The 22,243-nt window shown below is 37.4% G+C and overlaps 1 protein-coding gene across 1 annotated transcript; it reads left to right on the top strand.

Moving 5' to 3' along the window:
- Positions 1 to 2,893: 2,893 nt before the first annotated feature.
- LOC128659902 (gastrula zinc finger protein XlCGF26.1-like) lies at positions 2,894 to 20,831 on the top strand. Its single transcript, XM_053713490.1, has 2 exons — positions 2,894 to 3,006; positions 18,517 to 20,831. Exons 1-2 carry the CDS (start codon positions 2,988 to 2,990, stop codon positions 20,172 to 20,174), a joined length of 1,677 nt encoding a protein of 558 aa, XP_053569465.1. The 5' UTR covers positions 2,894 to 2,987; the 3' UTR covers positions 20,175 to 20,831.
- Positions 20,832 to 22,243: the final 1,412 nt, after the last annotated feature.

Below are 22,243 nucleotides of genomic sequence, written 5' to 3'. Positions count from 1 at the left end.
TCTGTAACTTAGTTCTTTTTTATTTTTTGTACTTTAGATAGTTTATTTAATTGTATTTATTTGTAGGAATTGTGTTTAATTAATTTATTGATAGTGTAGTGTTAGGTTAATTGTAGGTAATTGTAGGTAGTTTATTTAATTATTTTATTGATAGGGTAGTGTTAGGTTTAATTATAACTTAGGTTAGGATTTATTTTACAGGTAAATTTGTTATTATTTTAACTAGGTAACTATTAAATAGTTCTTAACTATTTAATAGCTATTGTACCTGGTTAAAATAAATACAAAGTTGCCTGTAAAATAAATATTAATCCTAAAATAGCTATAATATAATTATAATTTATATTGTAGCTATATTAGGATTTCTTTTACAGGTAAGTATTTAGCTTTAAATAGGAATAAGTTATTTAATAAGAGTTAATTTATTTCGTTAGATAAAAATTATATTTAACTTAGGGGGGGTGTTAGTGTTAGGGTTAGACTTAGCTTTAGGGGTTAATCCATTTATTAGAATAGCGGTGAGCTCCAGTCGGCAGATTAGGGGTTAATAATTGAAGTTAGGTGTCGGCGATGTTAGGGAGGGCAGATTAGGTGTTAATACTATTTATGATAGGGTTAGTGAGGCGGATTAGGGGTTAATAACTTTATTATAGTAGCGCTCAGGTCCGCTCGGCAGATTAGGGGTTAATAAGTGTAGGCAGGTGTCGGCGACGTTGAGGGGGGCAGATTAGGGGTTAATAAATATAATATAGGGGTCGGCGATGTTAGGGGCAGCAGATTAGGGGTACATAGGGATAACGTAGATGGCGGTGATTTGCGGTCGGAAGATTAGGGGTTAATTATTTTAAGTAGCTGGCGGCGACGTTGTGGGGGGCAAGTTAGGGTTTAATAAATGTAATACAGGGGTCGGCGGGGTTAGGGGCAGCAGATTAGGGGTACATAAATATAACGTAGGTGGCGGTCGGCAGATTAGGGGTTAAAAATTTTAATCGAGTAGCGGCGGTGTGGGGGGACCTCGGTTTAGGGGTACATAGGTAGTTTATGGGTGTTAGTGTACTTTAGGGTACAGTAGTTAAGAGCTTTATGAACCGGCGTTAGCCAGAAAGCTCTTAACTCCTGCTATTTTCAGGCGGCTGGAATCTTGTCGTTAGAGCTCTAACGCTCACTTCAGAAACGACTCTAAATACCAGCGTTAGAAAGATCCCATTGAAAATATAGGCTACGCAAATGGCGTAGGGGGATCTGCGGTATGGAAAAGTCGCGGCTGTAAAGTGAGCGTTAGACCCTTTAATCACTGACTCCAAATATCAGCGGGCGACCAAAACCAGCGTTAGGAGCCTCTAACGCTGGTTTTGACGGCTACTGCCGAACTCCAAATCTAGGCCATAGTTTTTAACAACTTTCCAACTGACTTCTATTGTGATATTTGCTTCATTCTCTAGATATCCTTTATTGAAGCAGCAGCAATGCACAACTGGGAGCAATGCACCTTTAGCTTTATTTTTATGTAAAATAACTGTTTGCTGTTTGTAATTTATTTTCATTATTAAATTGTACACAGCCTTTAAATGACCTGAGGCTCCAGCTCCTACTTAGCATATGCAGGAGATCACATTATATAAAAAATATGAGTCTGTTATTGGCTGATAGCTGTCACATGGTACAGGTGCAAAACTACATTTATCAGAAAACAATCTACTTCTCTTTTTAAATTCATAGTACGTTTTATTGTATTGTATTTTTATTATGCATCTGTGGTTTTGCAATTCTATATTTTATGGTCCTTTTTAAATGGACTGAATTTGCTAAAAGAACATCTCATTTTATTATCACTCTATGTAAACACAAATTCTTTATTTTCTTAACTCCATCCAAGATAACAATTGAAATTAATATTTTAGTGCCTATCTCTCCCACACCCCCTTGCAGTGTGATTTAACACAACTCTGTATTGACCAAGAGAAGTTAAAGGACTAGGGGTGGAGCACATGACAAAATGTCTGACAGTGAGAATTAGTAGGAAGTACAATACCAATACTGCAGTATGCAATTTAACTTCTATTTAAACAACTGATATTTAACATTTCTTTCAGGAGTAAATATTGTTTCATATAAATGATAGAAAACAAAGATTATAATATATTTGTAAAGTTGTGATAGGGCCCCACTTAAATAGATTTTCTACCATTATGTTGTATAGATCTGGGAAGATTCATATTTAAGGGGCAATTATAACACCCACAGAGCTAACTGTACTAAATGTTTGTGCTGAATCAATAGCACATATGTAATAACCTAATCAGCTGATCTGTATCACATGAACTGTTATGTGAGACTTTAAAGGGACAGTAAACACCAGAATTTTTTGTTATTTAAAAAGATTGATAATCCCTTTATTACCCATTACCCAGTTTAGCACAACCAACACAGTTATAATAATGCGTTTTACCTCTGTTATTACCTTTTATCTAAGCCTCTGCAGACTGCCCCCTTATTTCAGTTAATTTGACAGACTTGCATTTTAGCCAATCAGTGCTCACTCTTCTGTAAATTGATGTGCGTGAGCTCAATGTTATCTATGTGAAACACATAAACTAATGCCCTCTAGTGGTGAAAAACTGTCAAAATGCTTTCAGATTAGAGGCGGCCTTCAAGGTCTAAGAAATTGGCATATGAACCTCCTAGGTTTAGCTTTCATCTAAGAATACCAAGAGAACAAAGCAAAATTGGTGATAAAAGTAAATTGGAAAGTTGTTTAAAATGACATGCCCTATTTGAATCATGAAACTTTTTTTTGGACTCAACTGTCCCTTTAATTATACCATACGTACAGTTAATCAGAACCATTATTTATTATTATTATCTCTTTAAACCATTTAATATACTTTTTACAGAAACGGCAGAGCACTGAGAGATATCAGGTATTGATGTAACTGGAGTGAATAAGGGAACCTTCCTGAGCACAGACATTGAAGCCTGTTATCAGCATGAACTCATATGTGTTAGGTGAGTAAAATAGATATTATGCTGACTTTAACCCCTTAACGACCACCATGTTTGGGACCAGGGCTATTTTTACATTTCTGCAGTGTTTGTTTAATTTTCCTCTTACTCATTTACTGTACCCACTACCCACACATATTATTATATACCGTTTTTCTCGCCATTAAATAGACTTTCGAAAGATACCATTATTTTCATCATATCACATAATTTACACATCTACAACCACCAAAAAACAACCATACTAAATAGTTTCTAAATTTTATCCTGCGTTTAGAAATACCCAATGTTTACATGTTCTTTGCTTTTTTTGCAAGTTATAGGGTAATAAGTACAAGTAGCACTTTGCTATTTCCACATTTTTTAGCAAAATTAGCGATAGTTACATTGGAACACTGATATCTGTCAGGAATACCTGAATATCCCTTGTCATGTGTATATATATATATATATATATATATATATATATATATATATATATATATATATATATATTAGAAAACAACCCAAAGTATTGATCTAGGCCCATTTTGATATATTTCATGCCACCATTTCACCGCCAAATGCGATCAAATAAAAAAATAGTTCACTTTTTCACAAACTTTAGGTTTCTCACTGAAATTATTTACAAACAGCTATAGTGTAGAGTAGTAGACAACCCAAAGTATTGATCTAGGCCACCATTTCACCGCCAAATGCAATCAAATAAAAAAAAAATAGGAAAATTTTTCACAATTTTAGGTTTCTCACTGAAATTATTTACAAACAGCTTGTTCAATTATTTCACAAATGGTTGTAAAAGCTTCTCTGGGATCCCCTTTGTTCAGAAATAGCAGACATATGGTTTTGGCTTTGTTTTTTGGTAATTAGAAGGCTGCTTAATGCCACTGAGCACCACACGTGTAGAGGTTAATTAGGGAGCTTGTAGGGTTAATTACTTTTGTGTAATTGGCAAGAGTCCATGAGCTAGTGAAGTATGGGATATACAAACCTACCAGGAGGGGCAAAGTTTACCAAACCTCAAAATGCCTATAAATACACCCCTCACCATACCCACAATTCAGTTTTACAAACTTTGCCTATGGAGGTGGTGAAGTAAGTTTGTGCTTGATTTTCATCTGTGATATGTGCTTCTCAGCATTTTGAAGCCCGTTTCCTCTCAGAGTACAGTGAATGTCAGAGGGATGTGAATAGAGTATCGCCTATTGATTTTATGGTTTTCCTCACGGGAAATCATTTCAAAGCTTCTGTTATTTGTCGTAGAGATTCATCTCCTACCTCCCTTTTCAGATTGATGATATACTCTCATATTCCATTACCTCTACTGTTACTGTTTCAGTACTGGTTTGGCTATCTGCTATATGTGGATGGGTGTCTTTCGGTAAGTATGTTTTCATTACTTAAGACACTCCCAGCTATGGTCTGGCACTTTATGTATTAAATATAAAGTTCTAATTATATGTATTGTACTTATATTTGCCATGAGTCAGGTTTATGTATATTTCCTTTCGCAGACTATCAGTTTCAAAATTAGGAAAAAACATATTTAGGAAAATATTTTTCTTACCTGGGGTATAGTCTTTTTTTCAAATTGACTGCTTTGTCATTAAATTTTGCTGGCAAAATTAGGCTTGAGAGGTCGGAAAATGGTGATGTTTATTGCATCATTTTTGGCGCGAGAATCTTTTTGGTGTGAAGATAGTCCGGTGACGTGAATTCATCATTTCCGGCATCTTAGTTGATGCAGAGTTTCCTTGCACTCGGTTGCATCTTCAGTTATGCGAGTGCATCATTTCCAGATGTTGTTAGCGCCCAAAAATTTCATGTGCGTCATACTTGGCGCTAAATAATTTAATTATTTACACCCCACTTCCTTTATGCCTCTTTTTCTTTTTTATGCTCAGAGGTCTATGCTGTTTGCATTTTCTTCCCTGAAACTGCCATATAAGGAAATTGATAATTTTGCTTTATATGTTGTTTTTTTTCTCTTACATTTCCAAGATGTCTCAATCTGATCCTGTCTCAGAAACCACTGTTGGAACCCTGCTGCCTGATAACAGTTCTACCCAAGCTAAGTGTATCTTTTGTAAACTTGTGGAGATTATTTCTCCAGCTGTGTTATGTAATAGTTGTCATGATAAGCTTTTACATACAGAGAATGTATCCATCAGTTCTAGTACTATGCCTGTTGTTCCTTAAACATATAATGTACATGATAACCCTGTGAATATAAAAGATTTTATTGCTGGTGTGATTCAGAAGACTTTGTCTGCTATTCCGCCTTCTAATAAACATAAAAGGTCTTTTAAAACTTCTCATAAAGTTGAAATTACAAATGACTGACAACATACTGAATTATCCTCCTCTGATGAGGATCTGTCTGATTCAGAAGATCCTACCATAGATATTGACACTGACAAATATACTTATCTATTTAAAATAGAGTATATTCGTTCCTTGTTAAAAGAAATGTTGATTACTTTGGATATTGAGGAAACTAGTCCTCTTGATACTAAAACTAGTAAACCTTTAAATTCTGTTTATAAACCTCATGTGGTTACTCCTGAGGTTTTTCCAGTTCCTGATGCTATTTCTGATATGATTTCAAAGGAATGGAATAGGCCTGGTACTTCTTTTATTCCTTCTTCAAGTTTTAAAAATTGGATCCTTTGCCAGCAGTTAGATTGGAGTTTTGGGAAAAGATCCCCAAAGTTGATAGGGATATTTCTACTCTTGCTAAACATACTACTATTCCTATGGAAGATAGTACTTCCTTTAAACCCTTTCAATCGGAAACTTGAATCTTATCTAAGGAAAACGTATTTATATTCTGGATATCTTCTTAGGCCTGCCATTTCTATGGCTGATGTTGCAGCTGCATCAACTTTTTGGTTGGAAAGTTTAGCGCAACAGCTAATCATTTTATCTGTGATGCCATTTTTGATATCATCAAAATTGATGTTAAATCTATCTCTTTAGCTATTTTAGCTAGAAGAGCTTTGTGGCTCAAATATTGGAATGCTGACATGGTATGTAAGTCTAGATTCCTATCTCTTTCTTTCCAAGGTAATAATTTATTTGGTTCTCAGTTAGATTTGATTTTTTTCAACTGTCACTGGGGGGAAGGGAGTTTTTTTCCTCAGGATAAAAGACTTAAGGGTAAATCTAAAGCTTCTAACCTTTTTTGTTCCTTTCAACAAAATAAGGAACAGAAACCCATTCCTTCCCCCAAAGAATCTGGTTCCAATTGGAAACCTTCTTCGAGTTGGAATAAATCCAAGTTGTTTGAGAAACCAAAGCCAGCCCCCAAGTCTGCATGAAGGTGTGGCCCTCATTCCTGTTCAGCTGGTGGGGGACAGATTAATATTTTTCCAAAGCATTTGGGCAGATACTGTCCAAAATCAATGGATTTAGAGTATTGTCTCTCAAGGGTATTGAATAGTATTCAGAGTAAGACCTGCTGTGAAAAGATTTTTCTCTCACGCATCCCAACAATTCCAGTGAAGGCTCAGGCTTTTCTGAAGTGTGTTTCAGATCTGGAGCTTTCAGGGGTAATCGTACCAGTTCCGTTTCAGGAACAGGGTCTGGGGTATTATTCAAAACTATTGTCCGAGATAAAGAAAAATCATTCAGGCCAGTTCTGGACTGGAAAATTTTGAATCATTTTGTAAGAGTTCCAACTTTTAAAATGGTGGCTATAAGGACTATTCTGCCTTTTGTTCAGCAAGGTTATTATATGTCCATGATAGACTTACAGGATGCATATCTTCATATTCCGATTCATCCAGACCACTATCGGTTTCTGAGATTCTCTTTTCAAGACAAGCATTACCAATTTGTTGCTCTTCCAATTTGGCCTAGCGACAGCTCCAAGAATTTTTACAAAGGTTCTCGATGCCCTACTCTCTGTAATCAGAACAGGGTATTGCGGTGTTTCCTTATTTGGACGATATCTTGGTACTAGTTCAGTCTTTACATTCTGCCGAATCTCACACTAATCAACTAGTGTTGTTTCTTCAAAGACATAGTTGGAGGATCAATTTACCAAATAGTGTCTTGATTCCTCAGACAAGGGTCACCTTATTTGGTTTCCAGATAGATTCAGTGTCCATGACTCTGTCTCTAACAGACAAGAGACAAATAAAATTTGTTTCAGCTTGTCAGAACCTTCAGTCTCAATCATTCCCTTCAGCAGCTATGGGCATGGAAGTTTTAGGTCTCATGACTGCAGCATTTTATGCGATCCCCTTTGCTCATTTTCAAATGAGACCTCTCCAGCTTTGTATGCTGAATCAAAGGTGCCAGGATTATACAAATATATCACAATTAATATCCTTAAATCCCAATGTTCGACTCTGACTTGGTGGTTAGATCACCATTGTATAGTTCAAGGGGCTTCTTTTGTTTGTCCAACCTGGACTGTGATCACAACAGATCCAAGTCTTTCAGGTTGGGGCGCTGTCTGGGGATCTCTGACAGCACAAGGGGTTTGGAAATCTCTAAAGGCGAGGTTACCAATCAATATTTTAGAACTCTGTGCTATTTTCAGGGCTCTTCAGGTTTGGCCTCTGTTGAAGAGAGAACCGTTAATTTGTTTTCAGACAGACAATATCACAACTGTGGCATATGCCAATCATCAGGGTGGGACTCACAGACCCATACCTATGAAAGAAGTATCTCAGATACTTTCTTGGGCGGAATCCAGCTCTTGTCTAATTTCTGCAGTTCATATTCCAGGTGTAGACAATTGGGAAGCGGATTATCTCAGACGTCAGACTTTACATCCGGGGGAGTGGTCGCACCATCCAGATGGGATTTTTCAGATTGTTCAAATGTGGGGTCTTCTAGAAATAGATCTGATGGCTTCACATTTAAACAAGAAACTTCCCAGGTACCTGTCCAGATCCAGGGATCCTCAGGCAGAGTTGGTGGATGCGTTAGCAGTTTCTTGGTTTTACCAACTTGCTTATATCTTTCCGCCTCTAGTTCTTCTTCCAAGAGTGATCTCCAAGATCATTATGGAACAATCTTTTGTATATCTGGTAGCACCAGCATGGCCTCACAGGTTCTGTTATGCGGATCTTGTACGGATGTCCAGTTGCCAACCTTGGCTACTTCCTTTAAGACCAGACCTTCTGTCTCGAAGGCCATTTTTCCATCAGGATCTCAAATCATTAAATTTGAAGGTATGGAAATTGAACACTTAGTGCTTAGTCATAAAGGTTTCTCTGACTCAGTCATTGATACTATGTTACAGGCTCATAAATCTGTATCTAGGGAAATTTATTATTCAGTCTGAAAGACTTACATTTCATGGTGTTCTCATAAATTCTCCTGGCATTCTTTTAGAATTCCTAGAATTTTACAGTTTCTTCAGGATGGTCTGGATAAAGGTTTGTCTGCAAGTTCCTTGAAGGGACAAATCTCTGCTCTTTCTGTTTTGTTTCAAAGAAAGATTGCTAAGCTTCCTGATATTCACTGTTTTGTACAGGCTTTGGTCCGTATCTAGCCTGTCATTAAATCAATCTCTCCTCCTTGGAGTCTTAATTTGGTTTTGAAGGCTTTACAGGCTCCTCCTTTTGAGCCTATGCATTCCTTGGATATTAAACTACTTTTTTGGAAAGTGTTGCTCCTTTTGGCGATCTCTTCTGCTAGAAGAGTTTCCGAATTATCTGCTCTTTCTTGTGAGTCTCCTTTTTCTGATTTTTTCATCAGGATAAGGTTGTTTTACGGACTTCATTTAAATTTCTACCTAAGGTTGTGAATTCTAACAACATTAATAGGGAAATTGTTGTCCCCTCTTTGTGTCCTAATCCTAAGAATTCTTTTGAGAGATCCTTACATTCTCTGGATGTTGTAAGAGCTTTGAAATATTATGTTGAAGCTACTAAAGATTTCAGGAAGACTTCTAGTTTATTTGTTGTCTTTTCTGGTTCTAGGAAAGGTCAAAAAGCTTCTGCCATCTCCTTGGCATCTTGGTTAAAGCTTTTGATTCGTCAGGCTTATTTGGAGTCGGGTCAGTCTCTGCCTCAGAGAATCACAGCTCATTCTACTAGATCAGTCTCCACTTCGTGGGCTTTTAAGAATGAAGCTTCAGTTGATCAGATTTGCAAAGCAGCAACTTCTTTGCATACATTTTCTAAATTCTACCGTTTTGATGTATTTGACTCTTCGGAAGCAGTTTTTGGTAGAAAAGTTCTTCAGGCAGCTGTTTCAGTTTGATTCCTCTGCTTATATTTTAAGTTTTTTCTTTGCATTTATGAGAAAAACATATTCTTTTGGGTGTGGATTTAATTTTTTCACCGGAAAATGGCTGTTATTATTTTTATCCCTCCCTCTCTAGTGACTCTTCTGTGGAGTCCCACATCTTGGGTATTACTATCCCATATATCACTAGCTCATGGACTCTTGCCAATCACTTGAAAGAAAACATAATTTATGTAAGAACTTACCTGATAAATTCATTTCTTTCATATTGGGAAGAGTCCATGAGACCTACCCTTTTTATGGTGGTTATGATTTTTTTGTATAAAGCACAATTATATTTCCAGTTCCTTTTTTTGATGCTTTTTACTCCTTTCTTTATCATCCCACTACTTTGCTATTCATTAAACTGAATTGTGGGTGTGGTGAGGGGTGTATTTATAGGCATTTTGAGGTTTGGGAAACTTTGCCCCTCCTGGTAGGATTGTATATCCCATACATCACTAGCTCATGGACTCTTGCCAATATGAAATAAATTAATTTATCAGGTAAGTTCTTACATAAATTATGGTTTTAGCTTTAGTGTAGTAGACAACTTAAAGATTTGATATAGGCCACCATTTCACTGCCAAATGCGATGTAATAAAAAAAACATTACATTTTTCACAATTTAAGGTTTCTCATTGAAATTATTTACAAACAGCTTGTGCAACTATGGCACAAATGGTTGTAAAAGCTTCTCTGGGATCCCCTTTGTTCAGAAATAGCAGACATATATGGCTTTGGCGTTGCTTCTTGGAAATTAGAAGGCTGCTAAATGCCGCTGAGCACCACACTTATATTATGCCCAGCAGTAAAGGCATTATTTAGGTAGCTTGTAGGAAGCTTGCACACCCCACCCCTGATCTCTCCCAACAGCTCTCTTCCCTCTCCCCCACCCCACAATTGTCCCTGCCATCTTAAGTACTGGCAGAAAGTCTGTCAGTACTAACATAAAAGTTTTTTGTTTTTTTTTAAACATATTCAGCTGTGGGGGATTCCCCCCCCCCTTAGTCCCCAATCTCCCTGATCCTCCCCCCAAAACAGCTCTCTAACCCTCCCCCTCTACATTATTGTGCACCATCTTGGGTACTGGCAGCTGTCTGCCAGTACCCAGTTTGCCATAAAATTTGGTATTTTTTTATTTTTAAATATTTTTCTGTAGGGTAGCCACCCCCTCAATAACCAACCCCCCACCTCCTCCCAGATCCCTTAGATAAAAATTCCCCCCCCTCCTCTCTCCCACCTAACCTAAAAAAATTGTACCATAGTGTAGCATTCCCACCCGCCCTGTGCATGTGATCCCGCCCCCTCTGATGCACCTCGCCCATTGATGGCCACCCACCCGCCTCCCTGCAACTGTTCCCACCCACCAACGATTGTGACCATCGGTGGACAATGCAGAGAGGGCCACAGAGTGGCTCTCTCTACATCGGATGGCTAAAATATGTTATTGCAGGATGCCTCAATATCGAGGCATCACTGCGATAACATGAAAGTGGCTGGAAACGATAAGGATCGCTTCCACCACTTGAAAACCCTAACAGGGTATGTCATTGGTCATTAACTATCATTTTTTGTACGACGTACCCTGTACGTAGTTAGTCCTTAAGGGGTTAATTGCTGGGAAAATAGAATAGATCACTCATTAAACAAATAAACTATTATATTTATATCTGCATCTTTTAAGTACATTTGTGTCAGTGACCGTTATAAAGAAGGAGCAACATCCATTGGGCTGAGGAGGAGGGTAAAAAAATACTACTCCCCCTCTGTCCTTTTAGACAGATCATGTCCAACAACTGCCTAACCTCACCCCCTGACCTGGTTCATTACTCAGAACAGCTGCAACTCCATCTTCCCCTTCCCTGGCCTCGCTCATTGTACACCCATAACTATACTTATGCCTACCTTGTTCCCATGTGTGAAACACCCACAACTCCCCCAGTGTTCCCCACCCCAGAACCACCACTGATTTGTGTGCTTAATTTTACAGTGAGTATTATTAAACTAATAAAGTTTTTGGCTGTTTATATAAATTGAACAACCACAGCCGAAAGCTAAAAATTATCATAAGGTCACTGATTCTTACCCTCTCAAAACATCTCAAACTGATGATTAGTCTGTGATGATTAAGACATCATGTTCTCACCCAACTGGTTGAGCATGAGCCTGGCAGGGCTGTATTTGCAGTTGCTTGTGCAATGTTTTTTTTTTTTTTTTTTTTAAAGTATTTATTTATTGATAACGTACACACAGTCATCTTGTTACAAGCCTTGAAACAAGATTACAAACAATATTGTTTACAGCGGAGAGACAAATGTTAACAAATTAAATAGCACTTAAGCCAATGACAATAATTTGTAAGTGGGAAAAAAAAAAAGAGAAAAGAAGCACAGCTTAAAAATAAAAAATACAATGATGTCTCAAGGGGGTGTGACCAAGGAAAGTTATAGCTTGTGTGTCACGTAATTTGAGTTTATCCAAGGAATATATAAAGCTAATCTCTATAAGGACGTAAATACATAGATATCTGTCCTAGGGTTAAACATAATTTTAAGTGATGTCACTACGGGGGGGGGGAGGGTAGGGGAAAAGCAAAGAGAAGGAAGACACAGAAAAAAAAAAAAAAAAAAGAAGGAGACCGAAAAAGAGGAAAAAAAAAAAAAAAAAAAAAAAAAAAAAAAAAAAAAAAAAAACTGCATTGCCCCCCAACCCGCTCTGCTCTTTCACTATTCAACCCAGGCTGCTGGGTATCTGCCCGCATTAATCAATTCACGCATGTAGGCCGATTGGCTAAGTGGCTTAATTAACTGCTGCTGTGCCTGAACAGGAAGTGACAATATTACTAGGCCCCATTTTTCTAGGAATCTCTTTATATGAGCCTCATTATACTTAGATATTGCATATTGTTCCACCATACATTGTTTCAATAATTCTTTTTTAAATTTTATGAAAGAAGGGAGGTGGGAGAGCTTCCAAGATGTCAGAAGCGCATTCCTAGCTAATAGAATTACAGTATTAATTAGCTTATAGTTCTTCTGCTGTTGTGAAAATTCAAATTGCTTGTGCAATGTTAAATGAGGATGATAGATGCCACCTCTCTTGCCTAGAATATATATGTACTTGTTCCCTGGCAGAGAACATTATCCACATGCACCTTGTTTAATGCGGCCCTATAACTTGTTTCTTTCATGTAATTGGCAAGAGTCCATGAGCTAGTGACGTATGGGATATACAATCCTACCAGAAGGGGCAAAGTTTCCCAAACCTCAAAATGCTTATAAATACACCCCTCACCACACCCACAATTCAGATTTACAAACTTTGCCTCCTATGGAGGTGGTGAAGTAAGTTTGTGTTAAGATTTCTAAGTTGACATGCGCTTCTCAGCAGTTTAAAGCCCGATTCCTCTCAGAGTACAGCGAATGTCAGAGGGACGTGGAGAGTATTACCTATTGAATGCAGTGATTTTCCTAACGGGGGTCTATTTCATAGGTTCTCTGTTATCAGTCGTAGAGATTCATCTCCTACCTCCCTTTTCAGATCGACAATATACTCTCATATACCATTGCCTCTACTGATAACTGTTTCAGTACTGGTTTGGCTATCTGCTATATGTGGATGGGTGTCTTTGGTAAGTATGTTTTTATTTCTTAAGACACCTCAGCTATGGTTTGGCACTTTATGCATTTATATAAAGTTCTAAATATATGTATTGTACTTATATTTGCCATGAGTCAGGTTCATGTATTTCCTTTTGCAGATTGTCAGTTTCATATTTGGGAAAGTTAATATTGAGAAATATTTTCTTACCTGGGGTTTAGTCTTTTTTTCAATTGACTACTTGTTTTAAATTGCAGGCTGTCTTAGGCTTGCGGGAAATGCTACACTTTATTGCATCATTCTTGGCGCGAGAATTTTAGGCGCGAAAAGGCACGTCCATTGACGCTAGTTTGTCATTTCCGGCATCGTAGTTGATGCATGGTTTCGCACAGGGTTGCGTCATTATTGGCGCGAGTGTGTCCTTTCCGGACATGGTTGGCGGCAAAAAAAATTTCAGTTATGTTGTGCGTCATGCTTGCCACCAAACTTTTTTTCATTATTTATTGCCCCATTGCTTTTGCCTCTTGCCTTTTTCTATGTCAGAGGGCTATGTTATTTGCATTTTTTCCCATTCCTGAAACTGTCATATAAGGAAATTGATAATTTTGCTTTATATGTTGTTTTTTCTTTTACATTCTGCAAGATGTCTCCATCTGATCCTGCCTCAGAAGTATCTGCTGGAACTTTGCTGCCTGACATCGGTTCTACCAAAGCTAAGTGCATTTGTTATAAAATTGTGGAGATTATATCTCCTAATGTAATTTGTATTAGTTGTCATGATAAACTTTTACATGCAGATAAAGTGTCCATCTGTAATAGTACATTGCCGGTTGCAGTTCCTTCAACTTCTAATGTACATGATATAGCTATGAATTTTAAAGAATTTGTTACTGATTCTATTCAGAAGGCTTTGTCTGCATTTTCCACCTTCTAATAAGCGTAAGAGGTCTTTTAAAACTTCTCATTCAGTTGATGAAATTTCAAATGACCGACAACATAATGAATTATCCACTTCTGATGAGGATATATCTGATTCAGAAGATCCTTCCTCAGACGTTGACACTGACAAATCTACTTTTTTATTTAAAATAGAGTATATGCGTTCTTTGTTAAAAGAAGTGTTAATTACTTTGGATATTGAGGAAGCTAGTCCTCTTGATATTAAAACTAGTAAACGTTAAAATGCTGTTTTTAAACCTACTGTAGTTACTCCAGAGGTTTTTCCTATTCCTGTAGCTATTTCTGACATGATTTCTAAGGAATGGAATAAGCCAGGTACTCCTTTTAATCCTTCTGCAAGGTTTAAAAAATTGTATCCTTTACCAGTGATTGCAATAGAGTTTTGGGAAAAGATCCCCAAAGTTGATGGGGCTATTTCTACTCTTGCTAAACGAACTACTATTCCTATGGAAGACAGTACTTCCTTTAAAGATCCTTTAGATAGGAAGCTTGAATCTTATCTAAGGAAAGCCTATTTATATTCAGGTCATCTTCTTAGGCCTGCAATTACTTTGGCTGATGTTGCAGCTGCTTCAACTTTTTGGTTGGAGAATTTAGCGTAACAAGAATTGGATTCTGACATATCTAGCATTGTCGCTTACTGCAACATGCTAATCATTTTATTTGTGATGCCATATTTGATATTATCAAAATTGATGTTAGATCCATGTCTTTAGCTATTTTAGCTAGAAGAGCTTTATGACTTAAATCTTGGAATGCTGATATGACATCTAAGTCTAGATTACTATCTCTTTCTTTCCAAGGTAATAATTTATTTGGTTCTCAGTTGGATTCTATTATTTCAACTGTTACTGGGGGGAAAAGAGTTTTTTTGCCTCACGATAAAAAACTTTATGGTAAATCTAAGGCTTCTAATCGTTTTTGTTCCTTTCATCAAAATAAGGAACAAAAACCTAATCCTTCCCCCAAGGAATCTGTTTCCAATTGGAAGCCTTCCTCAAATTGGAATAAATCCAAGCCTTTCAAGAAACCAAAATCAGCCCCTAAATCCACATGAAGGTGCAGCCCTCGTTCCAGCACAGCTGGTAGGGGACAGATTAAGGTTTTTCAAGGATGTTTGGATAAATTCTGTCCAAAATCAATGGATTCAGAGCATTGTCTCTCAGGGGTACCGAATAGGATTCAGAGTAAGACCTCCTGTGAGAAGATTTTTTCTCTCACGGATCCCAGTGAATCCAGTAAAAGGTCAGGCTTTCCTGAAGTGTGTTTCCGATCTGGAGGTTTCAGGGGTAATCATGCCAGTTCCTTTTCAGGAACAAGGCCTGGGGTTTTATTCAAATCTATTCATTGTCCCAAAGAAAGAAAATTCATTCAGACCGGTTCTGGATCTGAAAATTTTGAATCGTTATGTAAGAGTACCAACTTTCAAGATGGTCACTATAAGGACAATTCTGCCTTTTGTTCAGCAAGGACATTATATGTCTACAATAGACTTGCAGGATGCTTACCTTAATATTCCAATTCATCCAGAACATTATCAGTTCCTAAGATTCTCTTTTCTAGACAAGCATTACCAATTTGTTGCTCTTCCATTTGGCCTAGCAACGGCTCCAAGAATCTTTTCAAAGGTTCTGGGTGCCCTACTCTCTGTAATCAGAACAGGGTATTGCGGTGTTTCCTTATATGGACGATATCTTGGTACTAGCTCAGTCTTTACATTCTGCAGAATCTCACACGAATCAACTTGTGTTGTTTCTTCGAAAACATGGTTGGAGGATCAATTTACCAAAATGTTTTTTGATTCCTCAGACAAGGGTCACCTTTTTAGGTTTCCAGATAGATTCAGTGTCCATGACTCTGTCTCTAACAGACAAGAGACATTTGAAATTGGTTGCAGCATGTCGGCACCTTCAGTCTCAGTCATTCCCTTCAGTGGCTATGTGCATGGAAGTTTTAGGCCTCATGACTGCAGCATCGGACGCAATTCCTTTTGCTCGTTTTCACATGAGACCTCTCCAGCTTTGCATGCTGAATCAATGGTGCCGGGATTATACAAAGATATCACAATTAATATCCTTAAATCCCAATGTTTGACACTCTGACGTGGTGGTTAAATCACCAACGTTTAGTTCAAGGGGTCTCTTTTGTTTGGCCAACCTGGACTGTGATCACAACAGATGCAAGTCTTTCAGGTTGGGGAGCTGTCTGGGGATCTCTGACAGCACAAGTGGGTTGGAAATCTCAAGAGGCGAGGTTACAAATCAATATTTTAGAACTCCGTGCAATTCTCAGAGCTCTTCAGTTTTGGCCTCTGTTGAAGAGAGAACCGTTCATTTGTTTTTAGACAGACAATATCACAATGGTGGCATATGTCAATCATCAGGGTGGGACTCACAGTACCCTAGCTATGAAAGAAGTATCTTGGATACTTGTTTGGGCGGAATCCAGCTCTTGTCTAATTTCTGCGGTTCATATCCCAGGTGTAGACAATTGGGAGGCGGATTTTCTCAGCCGTCAGACTTTACATCCAGGGGAGTGGTCTCTCCATCCGGATGTGTTTTCTCAGATTGTTCAGATGTGGGGTCTTCCAGAAATAGATCTGATGGCTTATCATCTAAACAAGAAACTTCCCAGATACCTGTCCAGGTCCAGGGATTCTCAGGCGGAAGCAGTGGATGCGCTGACACTTCCTTGGTGTTATCAACCTGCTTATATCTTCCTGCCTCTAGTTCTTCTTCCGAGAGTGATCTCCAAGATCATCATGGAACATCTATTTGTGTTGCTGATGGCTCCAGCATGGCCCCACAGGTTTTGGTATGTGGATCTTGTTCGCATGTCCAGTTGCCAACCTTGGCCACTTCCGTTAAGGCCGGACCTACTGTTTCAAGGTCCGTTTTTCCATCAGGATCGCCAATCATTAAATTTGAAGGTATGGAAATTGAATGCTTAGTATTAAGTCATAGAGGTTTCTCTGACTCAGTAATTAATACTATGCTACAAGCTCGTAAATCTGTCTCTAGGAAGATTTATTATCGAGTTTGGAAGACTTACATTTCATGGTGTTCTTCTCATAAATTCTCTTGGCATTCTTTTAGAATTCCTAGAATTTTACAGTTTCTCCAGGATGGTTTGGACAGGGGTTTGTCTGCAAGTTCCTTGAAGGGACAAATCTCTGCTCTTTCTGTTTTATTTCACAGAAAGATTGCTAATATTCCTGATATTCACTGTTTTTGTACAGGCTTTAGTTCGTATTAAGCCTGTCATTAAATCAATTTCTCCTCCTTGGAGTCTTAATTTGGTTTTGAAGGCGTTACAGGCTCCTCCTTTTGAGCCTATGCATTCTTTGATTATTAAACTACTTTCTTGGAAAGTGTTGTTCCTTTTGGCTATATCTTCTGCTAGAAGAGTTTTTGAGCTATCTGCTCTTTCTTGTGAATCTCCTTTTCTGATTTTTCATCAGGATAAGGCGGTTTTGCGGACTTCATTTTAATTTTTACCTAAGGTTGTGAATTCTAACAACATTAGTAGAGAAATTGTTGTCCTTTCCTTATGTCCTAATCCTAAGAATTCTTTGGAAAAATCCTTACATTCTTTGGATGTGGTAAGAGCTTTGAAATATTATGTTGAAGCTACTAAAGATTTCAGGAAGACTTCTAGTCTATTTGTTATATTTTCTGGTCCTAGGAAAGGTCAGAAGGCCTCTGCTATTTCCTTGGCCTCTTGGTTAAAGCTTTTGATTCATCAAGCTTATTTAGAGGTTGGTCAAGCCCCACCTCAGAGAATTACAGCTCATTCTACTAGGTCAGTCTCCACTTTGTGGGCTTTTAAGAATGAAGCTTCAGTTGATTAGATTTGCAAAGCAGCGACTTGGTCCCCTTTGCATACATTTACTAAATTCTACCGTTTTTATGTATGTTTTTGGTAGAAAAGTTCTTCAGGCAGCTGTTTCAGTTTGATTCTTCTGCTGTTGTTTTAAGTTTTTTCTTCATAAGAATGACATATTTGGGTTGTGGATTATTTTTTTCAGCATTTGGCTGTTTATTTTTTATCCCTCCCTCTCTAGTGACTCTTGCATGGAGTTCCACATCTTGGGTATTTGATATCCCATACGTCACTAGCTCATGGACTCTTGCCAATTACATGAAAGAAAATATCATTTATGTAAGAACTTACCTGATAAATTAATTTCTTTCATATTGGCAAGAGTCCATGAGGCCCACCCTTTTTTATGGTGGTTGTGATTTTTTGTATAAAGCACAATTATTCCAAATTTCTTTGTTGATGCTTTTTACTTCTTTCTTTATCACCCCACTGCTTGGCTATTCGTTAAAATGAATTGTGGGTGTGGTGAGGGGTGTATTTATAGGCATTTTGAGGTTTGGGAAACTTTGCCCCTCCTGGTAGGATTGTATATCCCATACGTCACTAGCTTATGAACTCTTGCCAATATGAAAGAAATGAGTTTATCAGGTAAGTTCTTACATAAATTATGTTTTTCATCAGTTATTTAGGTTGCTATGATGTAGTAATGTTTACATTCTATGTCATGCTTTTTTAATTTTGTGATTTACAGGTAAATACATTTAAAAATAGAAAACTGAAGACATTTTTGAGTATAAAACATAATCTTTTTTTATTTAAATGTATTATATTATAAATGAATAAACATTCTTATTTTTCTTTATTCCATTTCTTTTCATGTAGACAAACACGTCAATAGTTCATATCTATCCTTCACTACAGTCTTAGACACCAATGACTATTCACAAACATTGGGGATATCACAGCAGATATTTAGAGAAGATGGTGAATTGACTGGAACTGGTCTGCAATCACTATGTACAGAGAGTAATTTAGTCATCAAACAAGAGGACAACATTTATGCCTTATCTAGTGAAATTATTACCCCTGAGGATAAACCACACACACTTACTGAGTTTTCAAAACATATTAAAGAAGGGAAAAGTCTACAGTCTAGCCAAATGATTCAAATAAAGGAGAAACATTTTCAATATACAGAGTGTGAGAAAAGCTTTAGATGGAAGTCTCATCTACTAGAACACTCCAAAATTCACACAGGTGAGAAACCACACACATGTACTGAGTGCGGCAAATGTTTTACACAAATGAATTATCTGAACACTCATGAAAGGAGTCACACAGGAGAAAAGTTATTCACATGTACAGAGTGTGGAAAAAGTTTTACACAAAAGAGTGATCTGAAAACTCATGAAAGGAGTCACACAGGAAAAAAGCCTTTCATGTGTACAGAGTGTGGAAAAAGTTTTATACAAATGAGTAGTCTGAAATATCATGAAAGGATTCACAAAGAAGAAAAGCTTTTCACATGTTCAGAGTGTGCAAAACGTTTTACACAAAAGAGTGATCTGAAAAATCATGAAAGGATTCACACAGGAGAAAAGCCTTTCACATGTACAGAGTGTGGAAATTTTTTTACAGCAAAGAGTAATCTGAAAAGGCATGAAAGGATTCACACAGGAGAAAAGCCTTTCACATGTACTGAGTGCAGCAAATGTTTTACACAAATTCATCATCTGAAAACTCATGAAAGGATTCACACAGGAGAAAAGTCTTTCACATGTACAGAGTGTGGAAAAAGTTTTACAGAAAAGAGTACTCTGAAAATTCATGAAAGGATTCACACAGGAGAAAAGCCTTTCACATGTAGAGAGTGTGGAAAAAGTTTTACACAAATAAGTGGTCTGAAATCTCATGAAAGGATTCACACAGAAGAAAAGCCGTTCACATGTACAGAGTGTGGAAAAAGTTTTACACAAATAAGTAGTCTGAAATCTCATAAAAGTATTCACACAGGAGAAAAGTCTTTCACGTGTGCAGAGTGTGGAATAAGTTTTATACAAATGAGTAGTCTGAAATATCATGTAAGTATTCACACAGGAGAAAAGCCGTTCACATGTACAGAGTGTGGAAAAAGTTTTACAAGAAAGAGTGATCTGAAAAATCATGAAAGGATTCACACAGGAGAAAAGCCTTTCACATGTACAGAGTGTGGAATTTTTTTTGCAGCAAAGAGTAATCTGAAAAATCATGAAAGGATTCACACAAGAGAAAAGTCTTTCACGTGTGCAGAGTGTGGAATAAGTTTTATACAAATGAGTAGTCTGAAATATCATGTAAGTATTCACACAGGAGAAAAGCCGTTCATATGTACAGAGTGTGGAAAAAGTTTTACACAAAAGAGTGATCTGAAAAATCATGAAAGGATTCACACAGGAGAAAAGCCTTTCACATGTACAGAGTGTGGAAAAAGTTTTACACATATGAGTACTTTGAAAACTCATGAAAGGATTCACAAGGGAAGAAACCTTTCACATGTTTAAAAAGTGGAAAAAAAGGTTTTTATTGAAATCAGGTACAGTGTACAAACCTTTTTACAATTATCATAAAGAGGACAAACTCTAAATGGAAGCATCAAAAGGATCCTATTGTAAAAACTACTTTCTAAATCCCAGTTATAAAAGCCCCAGATTGGAAGTGCTGTCCTTTGTTCCTCTTATATGTGCACCTCAGTTTCTCTCATATCAATGTGATAGAATCCAAACACCACACAGGAATATACAACTCTGTCCTCATACTGACCAGTTTACACAACCATTCACCACCAAAGCACCCCCAGTGTTGTTTATTAATATGCCAGTGTTAGGAGTTGTACGTTTGTTTTACATAGAGGAGAAAATAATTATATTTACAGAATAAAGGAGTCTTTATATGAATAGAGTGTTATAAAAATATATAAACAAGAATATCAGCCTCAAATGATTGACATCTGGGAGATATATTTAATGTGCACATCATGTGGATAAACCTTTTCTTATAGCAATAGATGGTTAACATTATACATGTTATACATAAAAAAAAAGACACTTAAACACACATTTGTTAGCTTTTGTGTTTGGTTTATCACTTATTTTATTCACAGGAATCTGCCCGACTCCTATTTTTTTCTCTACACAATAAATGTGATTGTTTTATTAGAATTATTTACAATATTGTACTGGTATAGTTATATTCACTTTAACGGAAAGGTTTGTCACTCAGGTGAAGCAAAATTCACCCATAATGCCTGCTAAAACTAAAGAAAAGAAAAGCAAATTAATTGAAGCTAATCCAGATTTTATGTCAGAAGCAATGGCTAACCCCTCTGACTCACAATTACTAATAACACAGCTAAGTCAGTTGTTTATTCCTCAATTTGACTCTATCAAAAAGGATCTATCTAATATTACCTCTAGATTAGACTTGATTTCATCAGAAGTTAAACAGTTTGCTACTAGAATTTCAGATGCAGAATCTAGAATTTCAGACTTAGAGGACTAAGGCCTAGATTTGGAGTTTGGCGGTAGCTGTGAAAACCAGCGTTAGAGGCTCCTAACGCTGGTTTTAGGCTACCGCCGGTATTTGGAGTCATTCAAAAAAGGGTCTAACGCTCACTTTTCAGCCGCGACTTTTCCATACCGCAGATCCCCTTACGTCAATTGCGTATCCTATCTTTTCAATGGGATCTTTCTAACTCCGGTATTTAGAGTTGTTTCTGAAGTGAGCGTTAGAAATCTAACGACAAAACTCCAGCCGCAGAAAAAAGTCAGTAGTTAAGAGCTTTCTGGGCTAACGCCGGTTTATAAAGCTCTTAACTACTGTGCTCTAAAGTACACTAACACCCATAAACTACCTATGTACCCCTAAACCGAGGTCCCCCCACATCGCCGACACTCAATTAATTTTTTTTAACCCCTAATCTGCCGACCGCCACCTACGTTATACTTATGTACCCCTAATCTGCTGCCCCTAACACCGCCGACCCCTATATTATATTTATTAACCCCTAACCTGCCCCCCACAATGTCGCAGCCAGCTACCTACAATAATTAACCCCTAATCTGCCGACCGCAAAGAGCCGCCACCTACATTATAGCTATGTACCCCTAATCTGCTGCCCCTAACACCGCTGACCCCGATATTATATTTATTAACCCCTAATCTGCCCCCCTCAACGTCGCCTCCACCTGCCTACACTTATTAACCCCTAATCTGCCGAGCGGACCGCACCGCTACTATAATAAAGTTATTAACCCCTAATCCGCCTCACTAACCCTATAATAAATAGTATTAACCCCTACTCTGCCCTCCCTAACATCGCCGACACCTAACTTCAATTATTAACCCCTAATCTGCCGACTGGAGCTCACCGCTATTCTAATAAATGTATTAACCCCTAAAGCTAAGTCTAACCCTAACACTAACACCCCCCTAAATTAAATATAATTTTAATCTAACAAAATTAATTAACTCTTATTAAATAAATTATTCCTATTTAAAGCTAAATACTTAACTGTAAAATAAATCCTAATATAGCTACAATATAAATTATATTTATATTATAGCTATTTTA

Source organism: Bombina bombina, chromosome 5 (assembly GCF_027579735.1).
Source record: "Bombina bombina isolate aBomBom1 chromosome 5, aBomBom1.pri, whole genome shotgun sequence".
NCBI classification, from domain to species: domain Eukaryota; kingdom Metazoa; phylum Chordata; class Amphibia; order Anura; family Bombinatoridae; genus Bombina; species Bombina bombina.
The sequence above is the reverse complement of the archived record's forward strand: the minus strand, read 5'-3'. Positions and strand labels throughout refer to the sequence as shown.